The following is a 24,747-nucleotide window of genomic DNA, read 5'->3' as shown; positions in this document are numbered from 1 at the left end:
CAAGCCACAGATTTGAATAGAGTAAAAATTGAAATATATTAAACTTTTTTTTTTTTTTAGAAAGCTCTGGTTTTAATATCATTATTAAGGGGATGCTTTACATTAGTGTTTGAGAGATAGAGAGAATAGGTGGAGGGAGCATTTGGCCTGAAGAATACTATGCCATTTTACATGGCATAAATAGCAGCACGATTGCTCTTTTAATCACAGTCATTTATTAAAAAAAAAAAAGTACTTGTCGCCTGCAGGGCTGGTCTGCATTTGAACCTTTACTAGCTCACAGTGGAGACATGAACAGTCAAATAACACTTTTAACTCGCAGCAGGAAGCTATCATTCTCACTAACCCCTACTATCCTATCTCTTACTCTCTGCTTTGCTTCAGCCTTGCTTCAGCCTTCTTGCCTTCATATAACTTCATATTTTTCGTGCTCCCCTGCAAGGATGTTCTCTCTATTCCTATATATTCTGCTCCCTCTATGAGTCTTTTTTTTACACCTGCACACCTCATCTTGCAAGCCCATTTCATGATTTGTCACCTTCCCTTTTGTGTCAAGGCCCACTGTCACACATGTTCGAGTCTGGGCTTTAAAGGGGTGGACAGAACTGTCTGTTTGTGTCATACACTTATACATCTCTCTCTCTCTCTCTCTCTCTCTCTCTCTCTCTCTCTCTCTCTCTCTCTCTCTCTCTCTCTCTCTCACCCTTGTCCACTGACATAGTGCTATTGCCATTGCTGGCTTGGTCTAGAAATAGCCCACTTTTTCACCAGTTTAACAACTGAATCATGATGTAATCAGTTGTGTGTGTGTGTGTGTGTGTGTGTGTGTTTATGTCGCTAGGTGTGTATTAAGTAAGTAAGGTAGCAGTAAGGAAAGTAAATAAGGTAACATTTACTGTCTAGGGTTTGACACAGTTTACCTCTAGGTTCAAATATTTGAATAGTCTAATACTTCAACATGTGTACTAAAGAAACACACGAATAAATAAAGACAACAGAAAGGCACAAGACAACATGTAGATTACTTTTAGCTCTGTTTTTCAAATGTGTGTAGCCACCGAAAGGTACTACTGTACTGTAGATGTTATTGTTACACGACAAGAAGTATATAGAAGTACATAGTTTCTAATTTTTCAGAAACTATGTATATTGTGTGATTAAATATTTGAGGAATGAATTATAACGTTCCCCATTAGCTGAGTTTGAGTTTCCTAAAACCACTGATGTCATCAATTCTTAGTTTCATAAAAGCAACTAGTTTGGTCCTGGAACGTAACCCATTTTTTCTGGCTGAAAACCTTATCTTTTGTGTTGGAAAAATTCAAAACATTTAACACACACACACACACACACACACACACACACACACACACACACACACACATACACAAGAATGCACGCTAGCTCTTTAAACTATTGACACTCACACCCAGTCGTTTATCCTGCCAGTTCTCTATTAACTAAGGCTCCTCTCAGTGAGAGAGGTTCTCCCCAGAGCAGTAAAATTCCAGCAGCTCAAAGTTGGTGTGTGTACAACAGCACACAATCCCTCCATCTCTCCCTGTTCCTTATTTCCACACAGCTTTCACTTTCAACAACTCATTCCTCCCCTTCTCCTGCTGCCCTTTTATCCATCCATCCAATAATCACCCCAAGGCTCAGCCAGAGAGCAGGGGACAATTACGCTGAAAAGAAACTGGCCTCAAAATTCTGGATGTTTGCACATAAAACCGGCTACGAGTATGAGGACAACAAAGCAGCCAAGGAATGTGTTTTTTAGACACAGGCACTGAAAAGAGCTATGTGTTTATTCTTGATGTCTTACTAATGATGTCTTAAAGTTGTTTTTAAACCAAAATTATAAAGAAAAAAATGTAATGCAAATAACAATCCTGCTGATGGCTGATCTGTACAGAAATGGATGGGGTATTGGCATCACTAATGAGAAAACTTTACAAAGCCATGCTTGATGATTTCTTATATTGTTTGTGTGTGTGTTTACAGCAACAGGAACAGGATCCCACCAACCTGTACATCTCCAACCTGCCTGTGTCCATGGATGAGCAGGAGCTGGAGAACATGCTCAAGCCCTTCGGCCATGTGATCTCCACACGGATACTGCGGGATGCCAGTGGAGTCAGCCGAGGAGTTGGCTTTGCCAGGTATCCATGGACACAGACACACACTAGCTCATGTGTGTCTCATTAACCTAACTACTGCAGAATGTCTTCAAATGCTTCAACTATCAATGTGGACAAGTCTTTTCTTTCTTTCTTTCTTTCTTTCTTTCTTTCCTCACTCTTCTCCCTGTGGCGCGTGTGGGGTGTGTTGGCTTGTGTTCAGGGTCACTGGCTGTGTAAGAGATCCCAACAGAGACTCACGCTCCACCACTCACTCAGTGTTTCTGTGTGTGTACCAGCCAGCCAATTAGCCATTCAGCCATGATTGGGTGAACAGAGCTGAATGGGGCCTCACAGAACAGTGCAAACACACTAGAGAGCCGGGCTAAATGCAGGAGACAAACATTAAATAACCTTTGCATGCACTCTCTCTCTCTCTCTCTCTCTCTCTCTCTCTCTCTCTCGTGATATGTTTATCTGCTTGTGACATTGAAATATCCCTTTAGAAATCAGTATCCCCCTCCACCTCCCACATTCAACTGAATCATGATCTGTGTCTCAGATTGCTTGCCTATGGAACATTCTAGACCTACTGTATGGGTCCAGTATAAACCTACAAAGAGAGAGAGTATTAAGCATTTATTTATTAAGTATTTATTAAGTAATTATTATTGTCTTTAAGAACTATCATTATTATGGCATTTAATGTCTTCGATAAATAATTATTAATATTATTTATCATCAGCTTTAATAAAACTAGGAAAGTGCTGTTAAATTAAGATTGAATTCATAAATGCAATAAATAGGACTTATATATACATATATCTAAATTTAATCCTAATACGTATTATCTAAAGTTTTATCTGAATATGAAAATATTAAGCATATGATCATTTATTATGGACACACATTTACATATTTATTTATTCAAGCCAATGTAGCATTTTCTTCTTTTTCATTTTCTTCTCTTCATATATTACTTAAAATTTTCACTGATGGATTTAACACGCTGTGTTAATTTGATGTAAAATGTTTCTGTTCTATGCAAAACTGTAAAAAAAAAAAAAAGAATAAAATGCTACATAGGCTTCAATAAATAAATATCCTTAAAATACACTTAATATTTTAATATTTTTAATATTCTGCATAAATACATGCTGTGGATTTCACTTTTTTAATGTCAATTTCAAAGTTTTGGATATAGTAGATACGACTTATATATTTAGATATAACTTTTAAGTGAACATAACTGTCTAGGTTGTTCACATTGACAAATACAAGACCTTTATTACATTACCTGCATGATGGACTGAATTAGCCGCACAACTGTGCAGCTCTGGACACTTCATGCACAATCCTGTCCCAGCATGCATCAGGGAGAAGGGGGAATTGTAGCAGATAATAAGCTATCTGCATTTCTGTTTACTTTTGCCGCTGTTAATGAAATGTAAAAAGAAATAGGAACATGAATTTTGCATGAACTATATACAAACATACAATAAAAACATGCACTGCAATGGGTAATGGTTCAGGTATCTAGCTAGGGTTAAGTATCACTCAGTGCAATTTGGAAAAAAGATTTTTTTTTATATTCCACAGATTTGATCAAGCTTTTTAATATGTAAAGAATAAGATACACTTGCTATGTTGAAAAAATATTCAGTAAGGTGTTGGCACAGTTATTTTACCCTGTAGTGTTGTATCTCTTACTCAAAAGTAATTTGAATTTACAAATGTTAAGTTATTAGAGTATGACACATCACACTGTTCGTCCAATTACGGATTCAATTACTATTGTGGAACATCCACAAAACAGTGGTCATTCCCCTCCCAGAAAGCTTAATCACAACAAAGATCATTCTCTTTTCTCTGTTAAATAAGATCACTTTAATAATCTGTGTTAGACTGAAATTATGTGGGTATTTTCCATAAAGTCTCTTTCAGTTGGTTATTACTGAAGTAAAAAAATATAATTTGAAGGATTGTGTTAATATAAACTTGAAAATTGCCTTGAAGCCAGTATTACTGTCAGAGCTGTTGTACTGAAGATTAATCAACAGCTCAGAATTCAGATTTTAACAGTTTTCTATGTACTGAACTCTCTAGATCTTCTAGAGTTGTACATAGAATATCGTATATATTTCATTATTGGCAGCATAAAATGCAATTTGTGATTAGTGTTAAAATCATCTTAAGAACAGATTGAAACTGAGTCATTTTTGAGAGTCAGAATAGTCACAAATCTCCTAAATATCTCTCTCAATTTCTCCCCTTTCTCACTACCTCTCTGCCTCTCAGGATGGAATCCACTGAGAAATGTGATGTGGTGATTCAGCATTTCAACGGCAAGTTCCTCAAAACCCCTCCAGGAGTGCCAGGTACGACTGACAGCTGAATGCTGCTCTGCACTACAACTGAGCAATGCTGCATCGGTAAAACACTGCAGAGGTCCAGAGATCAAATCCCAAGTGTGCAAAGTGCTACCTGTGTCCTGGCATCCTTAGGCAATGCATTTGACCTCATTCCCTGTAGAGAGAGGCTGCATGGCTGAACACACTAACTCCCTCCAACACCACAGTGACATACTGACTGCTCTTCACATAGATGCATTAAAAATTGGGTTTATGTTCATGTACAAGTAGATATAACAAAGTCCTAATATCGTTTACACACTTTCATGGGTTAAGAAATAAACACAAAAGAGGTTGAGTCTACAAGCATGCAGAACGGTCCAGAAAATGTCCACTGACGTGGTTATTGGCCTCAGTGTGATTGTGGTGGTTTGTTCCAGCTTGAGTCACAGTCCAGTGTTAAACACACCTTGTATGTTTAGACGTTAATGTCAATGGTTAGTATGAGTGTAAGAGTTCTCTAAAAACCAGTGACTTGTCCTCAATTGCAAAAACATGTAAACAGAGGACCATGTGTCTCTTAAGACTCTGATGTGTTTTCCAGTGCTGGTGTGAGCTTTTTCCAATCTGTCATGGGCCTTTGCGTACAGGTAGAGCAGAACACATGGCAATGAATGATGTGTGTATAGCTTTGATCTCTAAATGTATGCTTTATGTCTGTTTATTTTTACAGACAAAAAAAAGAAAGGATATGGCAGAGGAGAGAAAGAGAAAGAGAGAGAGAGAGAGAGAGAGAGAGAGAGAGAGAGAGAGAGAGAGATCACAGGCTGTGACTCTGGCAGTTGGTGTATAATTTGCAATGTGTAGTGTGACGCCCAGTGTCAGAGGCAGAGGCAGGTGGATGATGGATAGCTTCATCTCTTCCCTCTTCTTCCCTCTCTCTCTATCTCTATCTCTAAAAGACTCCCTGCCTGCAACCTCCTCCCATTTCTGTCAACCTCCAATTTACTGCTTTTATGTTTGTGTGTGTGTGTGTGTGTGTGTGTGTGTGTGTGTGTGTGTGTGTGTGTGTGTGCGTGTGTGTGCTTGCCTTTGTGTGTTGTGTGTATGTATGTGTTTAGGCCTATCTAACCAGCCATCTCACAGGCAAGAAGAATTTTCTGTTATGTTTAGAGTATTACTTTTTCTCAGTTGTGTGAGCATGAGGATATGAGGTTAACTTGAGAAGCTCAAATTTCCAGAATATTAAACTAAAAACATAGGTTTAACTTAAAGATGCATGTCAGGAAGGATTATTTTCTTCCATCTTTAGACAAGAGTTCTTTCATTCTCAGAACTGAATGGAATGGAAAACAGTTAATGACATGGAAAATGATTTTCATTGTAATGGGACATTTAGAGCAGAACATGCATCTGAGTAATGACGGTTTATCCGGCTAATATCCACATAGCACTGAATGTAATATGGGATAATTGTTTAAATCATATGGACTTTAACATTACTTCCCTTAAGGATGAATAAAAATGACTGGTCATGCTGTTGTAGTACAATAATCAATGACATGATGGTGTACTACTCCACGAAATACACTACTCCCCAAAGTGTTTATCCCTCTTATACCAAAGCAAGTTGCCAACAATAACCCTTAAATAATTAAATTCAATTAATTATATGTTTTGTCTTATTAAAAATGAACTTGTGGAACAAGGTCCAAGCCATAGTGAAGATTATTACCAGTTTCTTTGTTAGATAACAATATATTTTGAAAACTTTATTGTTAGACTCTCTGAGCTGGTTGTTACTATAGAAATCTTATCTAAATCTAACTCTTTATGCCAAAAAATGTCAATTGTAGCTCACTGTATTCAGCATTGTGTTTCCTTGTCATGTCAGAAACCATAGTAATGGTTAATGGCTCATAATGTAGACAATTTGCACTTTCTGGTTTTTCATAAGTATGTTTTTACCTATTTGGGGCAGTATATTTATAGAAACTTTCTAATGAAACTAAGATGTTTAGTGTTTTCTAAATGTTTACATCTTCATAGTAAATGTCATTACGCATCTAAATTTAAAGGTGTTATTTTCAACCACCACAATTCTGTTTGAGGTTAGCTGAGCAGAATGGAACAGCAGCATGTTGACCAGTGTGCTTGTAAAAGGGTTTCAAAATATCACTGCTTCTCAATAGTTTATATAAGAGGCATGGCTACAATTATCCAGTGATGGGTTGGCCACCTGTCTGTGGTGTCCCCTGCCCTGTGCCTTGAGTCCCCTGGGGTAGGCTCCAGGTTTTCCATGATCCTATGTAGAATAAGTGGTACACAAAATGGGTGGATGGATGGATGGATGGATGGGTGGATGGGTGGATGGATGGACTTAGATGGTAAAAATAGAGGCATGGGAGAACTCGGAGAGCTCAGTTGGTCAGTATGGACAATTCTCTTCCTTCTTTTAACTATTTAGTTAAATTGTAAACAGACATCAATAGCTGGTCCTGCTTGCTGTGGGATTTTTCATGGGTTTCACCCTCTGACCACTGATTCACTGACTTGCTATAGAGTCATATTTACTAGGAGAAGCAGTAATTACAGATGTTGGCCATTTGCACTGGAAACATGCATGCAATTAAACACAAGGGCTCTATACTATACGATTTGATGTATAGCAGTATACTCCTGCATTGCATATATCAAGGATCTTTTTCCAAGATGTTTATAATTAGGTATTTTGAATCACACACAGATGAAAGATTTAAACCTTTTGGCAGCAAGTACAGTGAGAACTGTGAAATTATGAGAAATCTCTGTTCAATGTCATCTGTGTATCACAGTCATTTGGGAATGCTATATAGTGCTGAAGTTGTCAAATGTCTCATTATTACAGGCAATGCAGCAAAAAAGCTCCCAAGGCCAAATATGAAGGGTGTTCAACAGCTCATTATGGTTTGGGACGACACGTTGTTTTTGATATCTTCCATTAAACCCACAATAAAAAAAAAACTGACTTGGCAGGCAGTATGTTTGTAAATTGCTTTTGTCAGTCATTAAACATGCTATAGATTAATGCATGTGTAAAAACTCTGTTTCTGTAGCCAGCAAAGTTTTAGCTGCATTTGTGCTGAAAATAACGCTGGCTTTTCATGGGTGCTAAATAGTGCGTGCAGGCAGAAAGTTAGTAATTACTATCAGGCTTGATAAGCCGGAATAAGTTGAGCATTTCTTTAAATACAAACACAAAACAGTGACCCCTTTGATCACATCACAAACATAAAGCCTCTTTCACTAAAAAAAACATGAGAATCAGCTGTTAACAGCAAAATACCCTGGTTGTGAATGGATTTATTCATAAATCGTTCAGACTAGCATTTACAATGTGTTATTCAAGAAAATGCTATAATGCCAGAAAAACATTCATGCCCCTGAGTGTGTGTAAATTATGCATCAGAAGGCTAACTAATGTATACCTTGATCGAAGAACTTCAAATGATATAAATCATGACGAGTTACTGCTCTTTCAAATTTAAAACACAATCACAAAACTTTTTTTTACACACTTATTTCACAAAATGTTTAAATATTACATATGAAATAAAAAAGGACATTAAATCCGTAAACTAAGATTAAGAATTAAGAATTAATTAAGAATGCAGCTGGATAAAAGGAGGAAGTGCTGCGATGACTCACAGTGTATAAACTGGCTGTTTTTCACTGAATTTTTTCTGATGCCATGCATCACCTCGTGACTGATAAGTGAGCGATCTAGTGTGTTTGAATCTGTAAAGTGCTTTATACTCTCTGCATTATGTCCTATAAAATCCACTCTTCTGCTTTCCCAAAGACAGTGGCGTTAGTGTGCATTGGTGTGAGGAAATTTGCCGTGTCTATGATCACCCGTGTACACTAACACTTCAAGATAGCGAGTGTCAAATAATGCCATAGACGTGAAATCATTTGAAATACTTTTAATTTCTTCAAAATGCATTCATTATTTTAGCATCATTTTGGCCTTTAATGGACTTTAGTCACCAAATGCAATTTAGCTCTGCCACGTACACACCTGCTAATTTAAAGGAGATTGGCATTCATCAAAATTCAGACAAAAATAAAAAAATTGTAAAAACTTTTTGTCTTTTTTTAGCTTGGCTTGACTTATGCAGACATTTACACACAGCATTACTAAAAGATTGATAAACTGGCCTCAAAGTTTGTCCATTAGATGCTTTGTTTGACTCGTGTAGGCCACAGCAGAGTCACTCAGAGTGGCTTATTCAAATGTATGACACGTTAAGGTGTGTTTTAGTTGTAAATTTAAAGTCAGAGTGAATGGAAGTGTTTATTGACTAAAAGGAGGACCTCTGGTTACTTCTGTGATGATATAGTCTGTCTACAATTTATAGACAAGTTTCAAAGCCTATATTCAGGGCTCAAGGGGATAAAAGAGGTGTTATCATACCCAGTGACTGCCTGTCAGTTGACACAAATGCTTGTTGGCTGCAGGAGGAATTAATATAAAAAAAAAAAGTTTTTCAATAAGCTCCTGAGATGAAAAGGACCAAGTCAAAAGAGGGTCCAGAGATATGATTTATAACCCTGCTCAAAAATGTTGCCTTCTTAAGTCGGGGATAAAACCCATCCTCCTCGCGCAAAGTAATGGTTTCAGCCTTGAAAATGAAACACGGCATTTATTGATATCCAGGTTTAATGCTCAAAAATAGCGCCTCATTGATTTTCCCCCTGCCTCGGTGTAACAGAAAGACTGCTGTGCATCGGCTGGAACTGATGTGGCTCTGCTTCAGAAAATGATGATAGATCTGTTGCGTTTGTGTTCCGGCTCTCTGTCAAAGCGCAGTGTAGTGTACACAAGTGAAGGTTCCTCTCAAAGAGGCATACTTTATTAAATCACACCTGATAGAGATGCTTTCCCTGCATGCTCCGTTCTCGGTTCTGCTGCATGATCGAGAGGTCATTGGATTACGATAGACAGTTTTAAGACACGTAGTCTATATCTATTTATTTTAGTGAGCATGTGCATGGCAATCATTGCTATGCTTTTGTGTGGAAAAAGGACACAGAAAAGGTCATGTACTGGGTGTGTTCCTTGTCCCAGACACTACAGTCTCTCTCTCTGTTTTCTGGTGTATGTTTTCCAAGCTCTAGCTTATGCTGGCTGTTCTAACAGGCCGCAGTGGAGTCATCAGACCTGCACACATACTTCTCATAATTACTCATGCACTCAGGCAACATGCTGATGCTGTGGGAGATAATGATTACCACAGTGCAATGTGCAATGTGACCACCCCCCCACTCCATCCCCCAAAAAATATACAAACACACACCTCTGCGTATTGTCTGGGGAGGCCTGAGCACCTCATAATTCTGCTGACGATTCTCATCCAGGTTGTGGACTCACATCTTGAATAAAATGTCCACATCTCTTCATCTCTACCCACACACACACACACACACAAACACACACACACACATGGACAGCTTTACATTGTATACTCCCTTTTATGGGCCCCTTGATGATGAAAAAAAGCAGTGATAGCTGAGAAAGATATTGAATGCAAAGGCTAAAATTAAAAAAGAAAATCAGAAATGCAACAAAACATTATTAATATAATGCCGTTAGGGTTGAGCCTTACAGCACATTGTGTTATGTCACAGATATGTAGACATAGATTTGTGATTTATTTTTTTTAAGTCTATAATTATGCAGTATTTCTTCTGAATATTGAGCATGGAAAAGAGAAATGTTCAAGCCACACAAACGTATTGTTCTGTTCCCCATCTTTTATACTGGGACATGACAATGTTTACTTCTACTTTCGTTTTTATGGTAATCCACCAAGTTTATTACAGTATTTCAGTATTTCATCTGTGTCTTTTTAATCACTGCTGATAACATGCTGTGGATGTGACAAGAAAGCAGGCGTAGAGAAATGAACCTGATTTGATATTTAGGGACATTTCCCTCTTTTCAAAAGAGATTTTTTCAAAGATAGACTGGTAGGTCTAATAGGTAAAATAGGTACAATAGGTCAGCCAATCAAGGTACAGTTTCATTTGCTTGGTGAGAAGAGCACGCTGGGGGAGAAAATATCACATGGCCTTAGGCTATAATATCCTTTCATAATCTATAGGTCTGGTTTTATTCAGTCAGACTTGCTATTTGAAGTGTGTTTGCACTGGGATCAGCTGGCCCCAGTCAGAACGCCCTGGTTTCTCAAGTAATCGAAGGCACTAATGAGCACTGGACTCTGACCGACGTCTGATGTTTAGACGGTGTGTTTAAGGCACACACTTCACAGAGCGAAGGGATGAAGGAGGGGGCTGTTACAGAGATGTGCTAATGAAGCAGTTTACTTTCTCTGGCCTTATTGCCGAGTGTAATGGGCCATGGTGCTCTCCCTCCTCACACTCCCCATCCAACTTTCTCTTTCCCTTTTGAGAAACAGAGAAAACACCTGCACTCAATAGAGCACTATCTGGCTGTGTGTGTTTGCATGCCTTTCCCTTCTGCTCTCATTTTAAGAATTTCCAGAATGTTCTTTCACACTTTAAACTAATCCAAGCTGTGCATGGGTAGGAGAGATCATAACATGTGGTGTGAATGGCCTTGTTTAAGCATAATCCCACTGTGCTTTATTGTAGCTGAGATAGTGTGAGTTCATTTATCTCTCCCAGGATGCTTGAAGAAAACATGGAATATCACTTCTACCTGTAAAGGTTTTGAGTGGATTGGATACTCAAACTGAGAGGGTTCTTGTCCTCCATCTGCTTTAGGATGGCTGTTAAAACTCTTGTAAAGCCGCACACATACACTATCACTCACATAACCTTGATTACAGGACGCACATTAAGCCTGCTTGATTCCTCTGCTCTCTCTCATCATGCCAGAACACATGATTAGGACTTCTAATATAATATTTTCCATCCCTAATTTTTTGATCTTCCAATTCCTGCCCACCTGTCTACTCTCCTATATCATACAACAGCTACAATGAGAGACATGTAAAGACAGCCTCCGCATCATTTCTGCTGTTCATGCTGCATTGCAGGGTAGCACAACACATTCAGATGTCCATGATTTGCTAGAAACACTATGACTGACAGTAGAGAAAGAGAGAGAGAAAGAGAAAGGTGCCATCCCACCCACTCGAAGAGCATAGCCAAATTTGCTCCTTTGACTCCTTAAAAATTTGGCAAATGCTTTTCCACTGTACCACTCAAGAGCCAGGGCCTTCTCATTTTGGAAAAGTTTAAACAATCAATTTTTTATTATCATTTGCAGGTTCTAAATTCAGCACATTTTGCATGCCCTCCAAACTCTAATTTCTCATTTTCAATGCCGATTCCATGTAATCTGTGCAAGAAGCGACATTACCATAATAACAAGGAGCCTGTGATTTCTGTCGGAGCAGAACTGACTGGAGTCCAGAATGTTTGTTGAGTTTCTGTTTCCTAAAGTGTGTAAGTTTCAGTCAAATGTTTTTTAAACACACAAAAAGAGAATAAATCTCACATGATCCTACTGTACGATTCATTTTAGATCTGATAATAAATTTAACATGAACTTTGTTTCCTCACAGTGTGCATTTTGAAAGTAATCAGATTTAAGAATTGAAACGGTGATTCATTTTCTGGCTTCTCTAATTATTTAATTCCGATTCGCCACCATATATTTGCTTAATTACCAATAGGGTGTTGACAATAAAGGCTCTCTTTATTCAATTTGTGCTATTAGTTAGTCTATTAATTATATTGTTAGTTATTTGTCACAGCAACTCCACCTTTGAATTCCATTTCCCCGAACACACCATGGCCTTTCTCCATACACACAAACTTTGCATAATTACGTAAAGTAATGACTTTACCAAGCCTTTTTACTATACACTGTTTTTTTTTTTTTTTGTATTCTGATAATTTGGTATCCTGTTTGCTCATCACTTAACCCTCTGCCTGTTTCTGACCTTGCAGTTTTTTTGATTGTTTACTGATTACTATTAAAACTGTCTTACTCCGTTACACCCATGCGAGCCTCTCTCTGCTGTGACATTATTCTTGACTAAGAGCTATTCACATAGCACAACAGTGATAATGGTGTTCGAAACTGTAGTGTAGATTATCCAGAATGTAGTGCAGGCTTTAATTGATTGATTAATGTAGGCTACTGCAGAGTGAACACCACACTGGATTTGCTATTAGTAGACAGTATGCTAATATTACCATACAAACCACAACAAATTTGAAATTAAATTAATCTCCCTAAAAAATTGAATTCACGGTCTCTAAGCCACATGTGTTGTGCATGTGTGCCACTGTAAAAGTAATTTCTAAACTGCTTGGCTGTTTTATTTTATTTCATTTGTGTTTCCCCTTGGTGATTAAGTGATTGATTTAGCTGCGCTGCGACATACATGGGCGAGCCGAGATTATCACGTTTATAGCAGATAGAATTCTAATACGGCGGAGAGAGTGGGAGTAAAACGATCCTTCAGTGAAAACGATCGGATCTCGAGTGCTCTAATAGCTGCGTGTGCGTCTGACCTGGGAGGAGATAGCAGCCAACAACAGAGGGATTTAGGCTTTGAGAGGAAGCCCATTAAGACATCCTAATGTGCTTTTCTTTATGAAGCTTTAATTGAAGCTGGTAGATGACTCATGCATGTCTAAATCAGACTGATTTGATTTCACGCACACAAACACAAGCACACATGGGCGCACACGCATCTTCATCCGCAATGACCTGTCAAATTAACAGAGTTATGCTTTTTACTGTCCTCTTTATTCTCTGTAGGAGAATTGAACAGGACAGCTTGTTCTTTAATGACCGGTGTTTTTTTTTTTTTTTCTGTACTGGCCGAGAGTAATGTCTTTCCTCTTAGGGCAACGTAAACCCAAAGCCCTAATGGAGCTCAAGTTTAACTCGGGTAGAAAATAGTGCGTTTTAACAGAGGACACAAACAATGCACTACACCACCCCCCTCACTGCTGTCTGTCTTTTTCTTTCTCCCTGAGTGAAGGAGAAGTGCTTGAGGTACAGGTCCGATCTCCCTCCAGCCCAGAGCTCAAAACAACAGGCACACAAACAGTGGCAAAGCCATTAAAAGGCAGGAAGTGGGCAGGCTAAGATGATTATGAAGACTTTGTATTCTGCCCACTATCTCTCTTACTCTCTGTATCTCTAGCTCGTCTGCCATATCACATCTTTCTCTAGCTCCTCTTTCACCCTCTCCCTCTCTCTCTCTTTTGTGCTCTTTCTCTCTCTCTCTCTCTCTCTCTCTCTCTCTCTCTCTCTCTCTCTCTCTCTCTCTCTCTCTCTCAATGTCAGCAGATATCAAACAGTCTACTGGTATTTACCTGCTTTGGCCCAAAATAAACAGATCCAGGCTCTGGACAAATGGCTTTCTCTCTCTCTCATCCCTGATTCTGGGCTGTTTTTTCATTCAGCATTCGTCGCCTCTGCACTTCATTTGCAAGGTTTATGTCCTTCAAACAATTTCTTTGAATTACTATTACAGGTGACCTTATTATTTTTTTTTTTACTCATATAATATAATACAGCAAGACACATGAATTATACTGGAGATGGGTTGAGGATGGATTGGTTCTAACATATAAAACTATTCTTATATGAATAATTGGCTGCTTTTTTTGTGATTCTTTCCTTGATTTTTTTGAAGTAACATTCTCTTGTAGCATGGAAGTGTGGAAATGAGCTCCATGTTCCTCATAAAGCAAAAGTGTTGCATTGCATTTTACAATATCTTTGCATATGTCTCACATATGTCCTGCATTCCTGAGGAGTGAGAGTGGTGTTTTTTAATGTTTTGTAGGGGTATAAATAAAAAATAATTAAATAGCTGTTGATGTTGCCAGAACAGCTTTGTGGTTTATAATTCAAGATGTCTGCAACATACAATCAGGCTAAGACACGTAAATTAACTTAAAAATTCCTAACATTTACATGCATATAGTCACATATATCCAAGACGCCTGCGTTCGGCTGTACTGTATTGTAGCTGCCACAACAGAGGTACTTTTCACTCCATTTAGAGAGGATGTCTGTGTTTTCTTTCTTTCTTTCTTTCTTTCTTTCTTTCGTTCTTTTTTCGCTCGCTCGCTCACCACCTGCCCCCAGTTTGTGTAGTCTTCTGCAGTATTGGCACTTGAACAGAGGCATGCAGCGGCTGCTATTAGAGCGTGGGCGGTGTGGAGACACCCGCGTCGTCAGGGTCACACACTCCTCCCACCCACACCTCGGCACACACATGCCGAGAACGAGAGCACACAGAACACACTGTGCCAGGACAAACACCACACTGCCTGTTGGTAAACACAAGCTTTTTTCCACACTTTGAATGTGATGCCACACACCCTGTTCCAGTATGACTGCAGCTGACCTCAACCCAGCTGAGAAGGCTAGCAGAACCTTTTCTGAATATTGCAGATTTTGGAAGCTTTGTCACAAAAATGTTCACACATTCAATGAGGCATTCATCTTCATTAGAGGTCAGGGGAAAGCCGGAGTTTATCAGACGAGCTCTAAGCTCATAGTGGGAAACGTAGATCCTGGATGTGAAGCCAGTCCATGTTTTGAGAACATTATGCAATGCTTGTAAAAGTTCATAAAACACTACTGCAACATTTTTGTAGTAGCTGTAGGAACATTAACAGCATTTCTATATTAGATTTTTTCATCTTTGGGAACATAGTGTAACCAACCCGTTATTACTATATAAACAGTTATTACTGCATTACTGTATGTTAGAAATGTAATTTTTAGAACATTACAGTTCATAGCATCTATAATAACTTCCTGAACTTTCTAATGATGTTTCGTGATAAGTGGATGTCCACCTCTGCCACAGATTCAATCGGCAAAGCCCTTCTCATATTAAAGCTGGAAACTCAGTATTAAAGGTTTAATCTTATTTCGTCTCAATGGGAGTTCCCATCTGGTTGGTCTAGTAGTTAAAAGGCTCATCCCCTCACCGCTATCATGCCCACAGTTGCTTTTGGACTGGAGTGGAAATGTCGAAGGATGGATGAATGATGATGGACTTGCCCTCTTTCTCTCGTGGAGGAATGTGCGCCGCCCACAGCGAGACCTGCTGGTCTGTGGGAGCGCAGCGGGAGCTGGCAAGCTGGATACCGGCCTTTTCGATTAGAAACACATGTCCATCTTCTTCATGACCTGCTCTCCATCTCCTCTCACTCACTCTGACTGTGTCTTCCTCTCTTACCATTACAATGTCAGTTGTTCCTTGACCCAGAGTTAATAAACAGCTTGGTTAGCGCTGTCAGTTTGGGTAAATGTTTTCAGAACACTAAGCAACAGACACATACCCACACAAACTAGATCACATGTACAACAGCCTACTCAAAGACAAGCCACAGAGTTCCTGAATATGAAGCTTTACGCAGTCCTCACGCCTGTAGGTTGTCCTTCGCAACAGGAAAAATATCTCTTGAGCTGTTTAGGGAAATGCAATCCAGCATGGTCACACCGATTCACCATGCATGCCTCTGTGTGTTTCTGTAGTTGTGGGGAACAAATGGGTTTACTAGAATTGTTTTGTACTCTTATCTGCCTAGTAAAAAAGGGTAGAAAAGATTTTGCGCTTGTAAAATGATGTTTATAAGCCCACTAAAAAATATGCAGTTATAGTTGAGCATTTGCACAAATAAATCAGAAGGTGAAACAAAGTGAAAAAAGAAATGCATATAAATTCACAGATATGTGGAAATATGTATAGAATACGGAAAATTGAGAACAGTAATTCACCTTTGGCTTGATCGTTAGGGATAAAATAAGAATACATTTCATTACATACAGTATATAATTATTTAGGGTATATTATTCAGGATATAATTATCCTGTGCTCTCATTACCGAGGTCGGGTTAGACTCTTATTCAGGGAGCTAAACCAGCCACTGAAGAGTTAACTCTCAGTGCCGGTTCCAAGCCCAGATAAAATGGGAGGGTTGCATCAGGAAGGGCATCCGGCATAAAAACCTGTGCCAAATAAAATATGCGGATCAGATGATTTGCTGTGGCGACCCCAAACAGGGAGCAGCCGAATATATATAATTATTTATATATTTGTGTAATGCCGCTTTGTGACCATGTATACTGTTAAAAGCTCTATACATTTATAAAGCATTGCTGTCTCACAGCTCCAGGGTCTCCGGGTTCATGTCTGAGCTCGGTCTATGTCTAGAGTTTTTCCTGTAGGTTTTATCCTGGTTCACTTCCAGCAAAACTCTCAGAAACATGGCAGTAGGTGGGTTAGCTATGCATATTGCCTGTAAGTGTAGACGTGTGCATGGTGTCCTGTTATGGACTGGCGTACCATTTTACAGACATGTTCACGATCCCTGACCGGAATGAAGTGCTTACTGAAGTTGAATCAATGCTAAAAAAATGTATACTGTGAATGTGCAACTGTAGATGTTTTCATCAAAGTGATCGATCAATAAGGAACAGATGGTGATTTTGATTTATCCAGTCAGGACTGAGGTGACTAATAGTTTTACAATATAGCTTTACAAATGAAAAAACAAACCTTTGTTTGTATTCCACCATGTTATTATATTATTTGCTTATTGCAACAAAATACTTTGGGGAGGTTTTTTAATGGTACGAATAGTGTGAAGTGCATGTGTATATATATCAGTGTTTTTTATGTCCTAGGTGGCAGGGATTGTGTCAAGGCTCAGTTCATTAAGTATGATAGTGGGGGCAGACTGGAAAAACACTGAGATTTATTAAAGTAAGACTATGGCAGTGAAACACAGCCATCCTCCCCGCCATTATTACACATCCTCACCCACCAACTGGGTACATTCCGACTTGCCAACATCCCTCTGTGTGTGTGTGTGTGTGTGTGTGTGTGTGTGTGTGTGTGTGTGTGTGTGTGTGTGTGTGTGTGTGTGTAAAATTTCCCTGGGTGATATCCAGGGTCTGTTAGTGAGACCAATATCAAAGATCAAAAGTGCAGATTTAAAACGCATGACTGAGAATCAGCAGTTAAGGTTCAGGGCATCTTGACTAACAAAATAAATGTGGGGAAAGCCAGGCAGAGTGTGCTCATAAAATAGCCTCGGTTATTTCTCTGGGCTCTGAAAACACAGCGAAACCCCCTGAGTTATTTGGCCTCTCGACTTTATGACACTGTTGGTTGTTATTTCAGAGTTAGCCCTTTTCCCACAGTGCCGGGAAAGGACCTTAAAGCAAATCTTTGACTTTTTCACTCCATCAGCTGAATCTCTCTCTCTCTCTATCTCTCTCTCTCCCTCTCTCTCTCTCTCTCTCTCTCTCTCTCTCTCTCTCTCTCTCTCTCTCTCTCTCTCTCTCTGTCTCATTATCCCATTGTTTGCACTTGGCTAGGAGAGAGAGGGGGAGAGTTGCTTATGCTAACATTTTGCGCATGCTGTAAATGCTGTGATCTGCTCTGCCTCTCTGGCTGTCTCTCTTCCAACAACAGAAGTGCTTGTGCGCAGGTCTTATCAGCACAGGGCCGTGCAAGTCCATGTGTGAATGTGTGTCTGGGTAATATGAATGTGATGACAGGGCGGCAGGTGTAGACCTACGCACTCCAGGCAGGTGAACGAGAGAGGCTGTCTTGCTCTCATCACATACAGTAGTATGTGATTAGAAGAGTCTTATCTGACAGCCCTGACCAAATTCACCCACGTCTTCACTTCTCTTCTCTTCTCTTTATGTTTCTTCTTTTCATGTTTCTTCTCTTCTCTTCTTTTCTCTTCTCTTCATGTTTATTCTCTTCTTTTCTCTTCTCTTCTCTTCTCTTCTCTTCTCTTCTCTTCTCTTCTCTTCTCTTCTCTTCTCTTCTCTTCACTTCTCTTCTAATCTTGTCACCTTCATTACATCTTCTTGTTAGTAAACCACTATGAAAAGTGTCATGAAAAATGCATTAACTGTTCTGAAAGCTGTGCATAGATCCTATAGTGTTACAGTACAGTTGCTTGTTCTGTGTTTAGGCACGCTTCTTTATTGCATATTTGTATATCATCAAAAATGAAATAGGTTGATGTCTCAACGGAGAGATATTTTTTTTGTCTGTATGTTTTTTTCTTTTAACAATCCAGCTCTGGATTGTTTCAGAGTCTGAGACATTGTATATTGTTAATGTTTTCTCTGCCAGGCAGAGAAACATTCACAATAGGTAGGTACTTGCAGAGGTGAGTGTAGCGTCGTTTAGCCTCAAGGCTGGATTAGTCACTGGAGTTGACTGCACAAAGACCACATAAAGGCTCTCCTGCATCTATCAGCAATCTTTGCCAGATCATATCTTACTGAAAGTTTTGCTTGCTCAAAATGAGTTTTCCTGGTTGCTGGGGAAACAAAATCAGTTCAACAAAGGCTCATAGGACTTTGTTCTGGAAAAAAAGAGCACTAAAGCACTTAAAGTGTTCCAGGAACACATATTAGTGTCTTTACTGCCTACACTTTTGGTTAAATGTGTGTGAAACAAGGACACAGAAAAGAAAACAAAAGTGTGCTTGAGCTTATAGTTGACTTTTTCTGGAATACAATTGTGTTGAACGCTTGTCAAATTTAGAGATGTGAACTGGTCATACTTGACTTAAAAGGTTTTACCCCTTAGATCTACTCTCACACAAGCATAGAAATCAAACAACATATTCATTTTGAAGATATCACTGTTGGCTGTCAGAACATGGGACTATTATAATGTTTAAGTTATTTACAATCATGATTACGGTGTTTATTTTTTCAACACTATCAAGCTTGGTCTTTGAAGGTGTGCCAGCAAGCTTGTTTTGATGTTGCGGGCTCGGAGGGAACACATGCCAAGAGTGGAGTCTGAGCATCTCAACAGAGAGAAGGGTTGGGGGGGGAATGAATACGGAAAGAGAGAAAAGAAACACTATGGGAATCAAACTTCAAAAAGGGGCTTGCTTCTCCATCCCTGCACTACAGGCTCTTTGGGGTTGTGTAGATACCCGAGGTGTAACATTTCCTTTTTGTTCAAACCCCTGACGGTCATCACTGCTGAGGTCATCACCTCTCCATCAGTCTACTGACGATGACCTTTAGCAACCCCGCTCACTCGCTCTCACTCTACACTCCATCTGACTGACGGTTTTTTCCCACTCTCTCTCTCTCTCTCTCTCTCTCTCTCTCTCTCTCTCTCTCTCTCTCTCGCTGCAGCCCCCACAGAGCCACTGCTGTGTAAATTTGCAGATGGGGGTCAGAAGAAGAGACAGAGCCAGAGCAAGTATCCCCAGAACGGCAGACCGTGGCCTCGGGAAGGAGAGGTGAGTTTCATCATCCTCATCATTTTCAGTATACCACATGTCACCTTTAATCCATATGTTCTGTTCTGGTCAATATAACTACTTTTACATTTTTATTTAAAGTAAAGCAATATTATTTAATATTTTTTAACATCATGAAACTTTTTATTTCTTTGTGCAAATTCCCATTAAAATATTAATGAATTTGATTAACTTTCAGCTTCTTGTGAATAACAATGAAATAGAACTTTGAATCAAAATCTGGTAATATGAAAAAATATTAAAAAAGTAGTGGTATCTCATATCAGTTATGATTTAAGAAAAAACATGAGTGACATCCCAAGGCTAAACTAAACCCCAGCCATAACCCTAACAGCCATGATTAAAGTTTTAGAGAAATCAGAAGGACAGAGTTCAGACACATAGCAAAGCACCTAATAATTAACTACAGTATGTTGTCTTTAAATAGTAAGTTTCTTTGTGTAAGGTGAATATGTTAAATGTACAGCCCATATGAAATTTAATTGAGATCTGCAAATCGTTTTGCAAATATAAGTCCATATTTTTTGCCTCACACCTCAAGGGTTGGGGTTTTGCCCTGTGTGTGTGAAGATTGAATGTTCTCCCATAAGTACTCCAGATTCTTCACCCAGTCTGAAGATACGTGTTGGAGGTTGACTGGAATCTCTAAATTGTCTACAAAATGGATGTACAGTAGGAAGGTCTTTTTCACCCTGTCCAGGGTCTCCATTTGCCCAGATTCCCTTGAGATACAGTAGGTGCCAGGTTTCCTGTGACCCTATGTACAGTAAGATAACCGGTACAGAAAATGAATGAATGGAATATCTCTTATTAAAATAAGAGACTTATAACTCCTAGGCTAAACCCCGTGTACACACCTACCATAGGAAATGGAACACTTTAAAAAGCATTTAAAAGGTTTTGATTTCCATACTTATTGCTAAGCTAAGATATATTGGACAAAGAGACTGTAAGACTGCATGCCAACATGGTCAGCCAGTCAGTGGGATATTCTTGGATAAGTAGTGAAAAGAGTATGAGGGTTAACCCCTGTACACAAAGCACTAAAAGGCATCGGTTTGACAAGGCAAGAAGAGCTGCAAGACAAAAGAGCCTGCATGGAGAGCAGCAGTAGAATCAGTGAGACGAGAGGCACCCGATGCTAAGCATGCCCTCTGATTCTGCTTGGGGCTAGAAAAGAGGAGAGGAGAGGTGAGGAGAGAGGAATGAGAGGAGAGCAGAGGAGGGGGCAATGCTTTGACTGACAGGCACATCTGGCCCTGTTTAAGCTTCCTACCTCCCTCTCAGGCTTTTAATCTTCAGCTCTTTCCTGAACTGCGAAGAGAGGCAACACGGCAGCAGAGCGGAGATGTGCTGGCATTTTCTGGGCAGCCCAGCCACTTGCATGATGGCTCAGGGAAACATGCCAGATGCCAGTCTATCCCACAACCACTGTGAGCTCCATTACCCAAACCTGGCATCGAGCAGAAGTTTGCCTAGACAAACTCAGACACAGGTGTCTGTGTTTGTACAGGAGCTCTACCCTCACCCCAGGGGTCCACGGAGAGCAAAGAGGACTTACAGTACACTACACATATGGGTTGTTCCAGCAAATCTCCCACTACTCCCTGTGTTTTCTCCCCTGCTGAGAATCTGGCACCCTGCAGGTTGCAGTATATGAGAACTATTTATCCATGTCCTCTCTGATACAGGCCGAGAGTGCCGCCCTCTGCTGTCATTCACTTAGCTGGCATGAGCAACGTCAACATGAGCAATGTCTCTTGCAGACTTGTAAATACCAAATAACTTTGTGGCATACTGAAGCAGAGCAAGGCTGCTCTCTCTGGCTGACTCTGCAAGGTAATAGATTCACCGTTACAAGGCCTGGCCCAAGCTCTTAAAGACATAAAGATCATTCGGCCAGACAGCTCAGCTCTTCGGCAGACATGACTCAGTACAATTTACAGCTTCTGTCTCACTTCAGTGTTAGTCTCCCTTCTGTATGGGCATGAACTCTCTTTTACTGATTTTCATGTCTCTTTTGCATTTCAGAGTGGCATGGCATTACCCTACGACCCTGCCGCAATGCAGAATGGGTAAGTCTATATTTAGTTTTTATGCTTCCCTCCCAGACACACTTGGTTTATTAGTTTCCTCCTCAGCTTCCATGACAGTATTATCGAAGGGGTGCAAAAGTCTGAGGCACGATGAGTAATTCTCAAGTGTAACCCACTCCCAATCACGCACACGCAAGCACACACACGGAGAAGCTGTCCTGCCCCATCTGTGTTTGTGCTGCTGTTGCACTGCAGGGTGTAAGTGTTTCGTCAGGTACGGGCTGCGGGGCTGGATGTGACTGCTTGTGTAAGGGAAATATGAGCTTTGTCTTTCTGCCAGCTCTTCCGGCCCTGATGCCCATGATCTTGCCCTCGAGAGAGCGGATCCAACCCCTCTTCTTCTGCAGACTGACACAGCATTTACCACCTCACACATGCACATATACACACGGACATAAAACAAGGGAGGTTAATAACTTAGGAGAAAGGAGTGGGTCAATCAGTAATATTACTGTGCTCATTTTGTAGGCCAGATACAGTTCAGCAGACACTATTATTTTCTCTAAATATTCCGTTTTTCAATCTATACAATCTATATTATGTTTTTCACATTATGTTTCAAGTAAGTCTTTAACTCATTCATGATAGACAGTATGCTTTTTGTGTCTCTGTAGCAGCGTTTACAATAATTTTTAATTTGTGTTTTTCTGTTATGTCCAGATCATACATAGCTGCAACCTCTGATAGGCAGACATAAGACAATTTTGCAGTATTAGTACTGTTCTGTTCTCAACTAAACCTTTCCAATTGTTTAATGGGCCATATCATCTTACTGAAAGGAGGCCATAGCCACTAATGGCTAACATAAATAAGAACCGAGCTGCCGTGGTCTTAAACCAGAATCGCATGAGAAAGCCTAATACGACTACTGGAACCTGGACAGGTATCCCATAACTACCTATATGTTTCTATTGTACTAATTGTCCATATGCCTTCAGTTGGGGTAACGTGACATATTAGATTTGTTCAGACAGGTTATCATGTGATGGGTGTAAGGAGCGAAATCTAAGAGAAGACAGCATTTCATTCCCAACGCTCCATTACTCAGCCGCCAGCCAAACCAATCAATATAGCATAGCAACAAGCCTACTAAATGAAACATGTCCGCTCTGGGTACACAATGCTAAATAAAGTCATGGCCCATCGCTCTACCAGCAGACAGCTATAGGGAATCACTGGATCAGCCACACACACACACACACACACACACACACACAGTAAGTGCACATGTAAAGTACACTGTATAGAGCTGTGAAGTAAAATGAGACCCTGTGCTTTCCCCCACACATACATGTTAAAGCTTTTAAGTAATTTTGTGCTCTGTGAGCTTCTTTCATTATGCATGACTGATGTATGGCTGTGTGTGCACAGGTTCTACTCCTCTCCATACAGTATCTCCACCAACCGCATGATCGCCCAGACATCAATCACACCATTCATCGCTGCCTCTCCAGTTTCCACATATCAGGTAAAGTCATATGCTTTAGATTTATTATATATACGTGAGTGTGTGTGTGTGTGTGTGTGTGTGTGTGTGTGTGTGGACTAGTCAATGCTTTGGGGAACTGTTGACTAGTTCGGCTGTCGACCAGCATGGTGGGAAAAATACAGCAAGGTAGATGGTAAAGAAATGCCAGCGGAAGATACAAAAAGAAGATTAAAAGAACTTAAATATACTTAAAGACCTTTAAGAACGTAAATATATTCAAAATATTTCACACTATATGAATCCACTTTCGACAGTCCGCTGCACTTTGTGTAATTATTTTCTGTTGCTTTAGTGTAAGATTTTCACTTTAATATAGTGATAATCTTACACTAAGTATAAAGGTGTACACAGGACTGTATTTTAATCGGCTCATTCCCTGATGTATTTCTGATGATTCCTGCCCACTACTGCAGTTATTTTGGTGGTTCTTTTATGTTTAATAAAATATAATTAAAATCTCAGCACTGTGGCATTCCTTCGTGACTAGCGCTGTGCGGAAAAAGCACATTCCATGCCATGGGTTCTACATCACAAGCCAATCCAACACCAGACACTTTTGTGGGTGGCTGTCACAGCTAGTTCTGAACCTGCACATTCCAGCTGACAAAAGCCATTCCAGACTCATTATCAATGCCACTGTGAGACCCGATCTGAACATGCTGGTTCAACTCCTAGGTCATTATTAGCCTGGAGAAACCTCCTAACAGTGCTGTAGACATAGCTTTCTCCACCCAAGGAAAACTGGTCACTGAGCTATAAGAAGCGCTCTCAACATCATCATTTCATCTCAGCTATGTCCGTCTTTTGTACACAAAAGCGCATTTTTAAAAGGAAATTTGTGCATTAATAGTGTAATAATGATACACAGATACACATTTATTGCATTGATTTAGTTATTTTCATCATTCACACTTAAGCCAAAAAAAGCACTGAAGCTGAAAATGTGCATGGCTGTAAATAAAGTGTGGCTTGGTGCGTTCATTGCACGAGTTGTGTAAACGGTATAGATGCTATAAACTACATGTATTCTAATATGAAGTGCTCAATTATTTAAAAGCTTAAATGCAATTTTTTTCCTTATATTTGCAGAGTTATGAACTCTGATTCAGCTTTGACCAGCCAGGAGAAAGGGACAAAGAAAAAAAATAATCAGAGAAAGGAAGAGATTAAATACTGACAACAAACAATGAACATTTCTAATTGATTTGGCTTAAGCGAAACTAAATAACACAGAGAGCAGAGCTGGGAAAGAAGCAAAGCTTTTCAGATCCTGGACCTCTTCCTGTCCTCACGACAACATGCCCCCTGCTCACACACACACACACACACACACACACACACACACACACACACACAGAGTG

The 24,747-nt window shown here is 39.7% G+C and overlaps 1 protein-coding gene across 1 annotated transcript in view; it reads left to right on the top strand.

The window, feature by feature from the left end:
• Positions 1-24,747, top strand: part of rbms3 (RNA binding motif, single stranded interacting protein) — a 123,252-nt gene that overhangs the window by 82,320 nt on the left and 16,185 nt on the right. Inside the window, exons 5-9 of the mRNA XM_060869883.1 lie at positions 2,005-2,162; positions 4,419-4,498; positions 19,674-19,780; positions 21,833-21,876; positions 23,269-23,365. Coding sequence (XP_060725866.1) covers positions 2,005-2,162; positions 4,419-4,498; positions 19,674-19,780; positions 21,833-21,876; positions 23,269-23,365 — 486 coding nt within the window. The remainder of the gene's footprint in view (positions 1-2,004; positions 2,163-4,418; positions 4,499-19,673; positions 19,781-21,832; positions 21,877-23,268; positions 23,366-24,747) is intronic.

Source organism: Tachysurus vachellii, chromosome 5 (assembly GCF_030014155.1).
Source record: "Tachysurus vachellii isolate PV-2020 chromosome 5, HZAU_Pvac_v1, whole genome shotgun sequence".
In the NCBI taxonomy this organism is placed as follows: domain Eukaryota; kingdom Metazoa; phylum Chordata; class Actinopteri; order Siluriformes; family Bagridae; genus Tachysurus; species Tachysurus vachellii.
The sequence above is the reverse complement of the archived record's forward strand: the minus strand, read 5'-3'. Positions and strand labels throughout refer to the sequence as shown.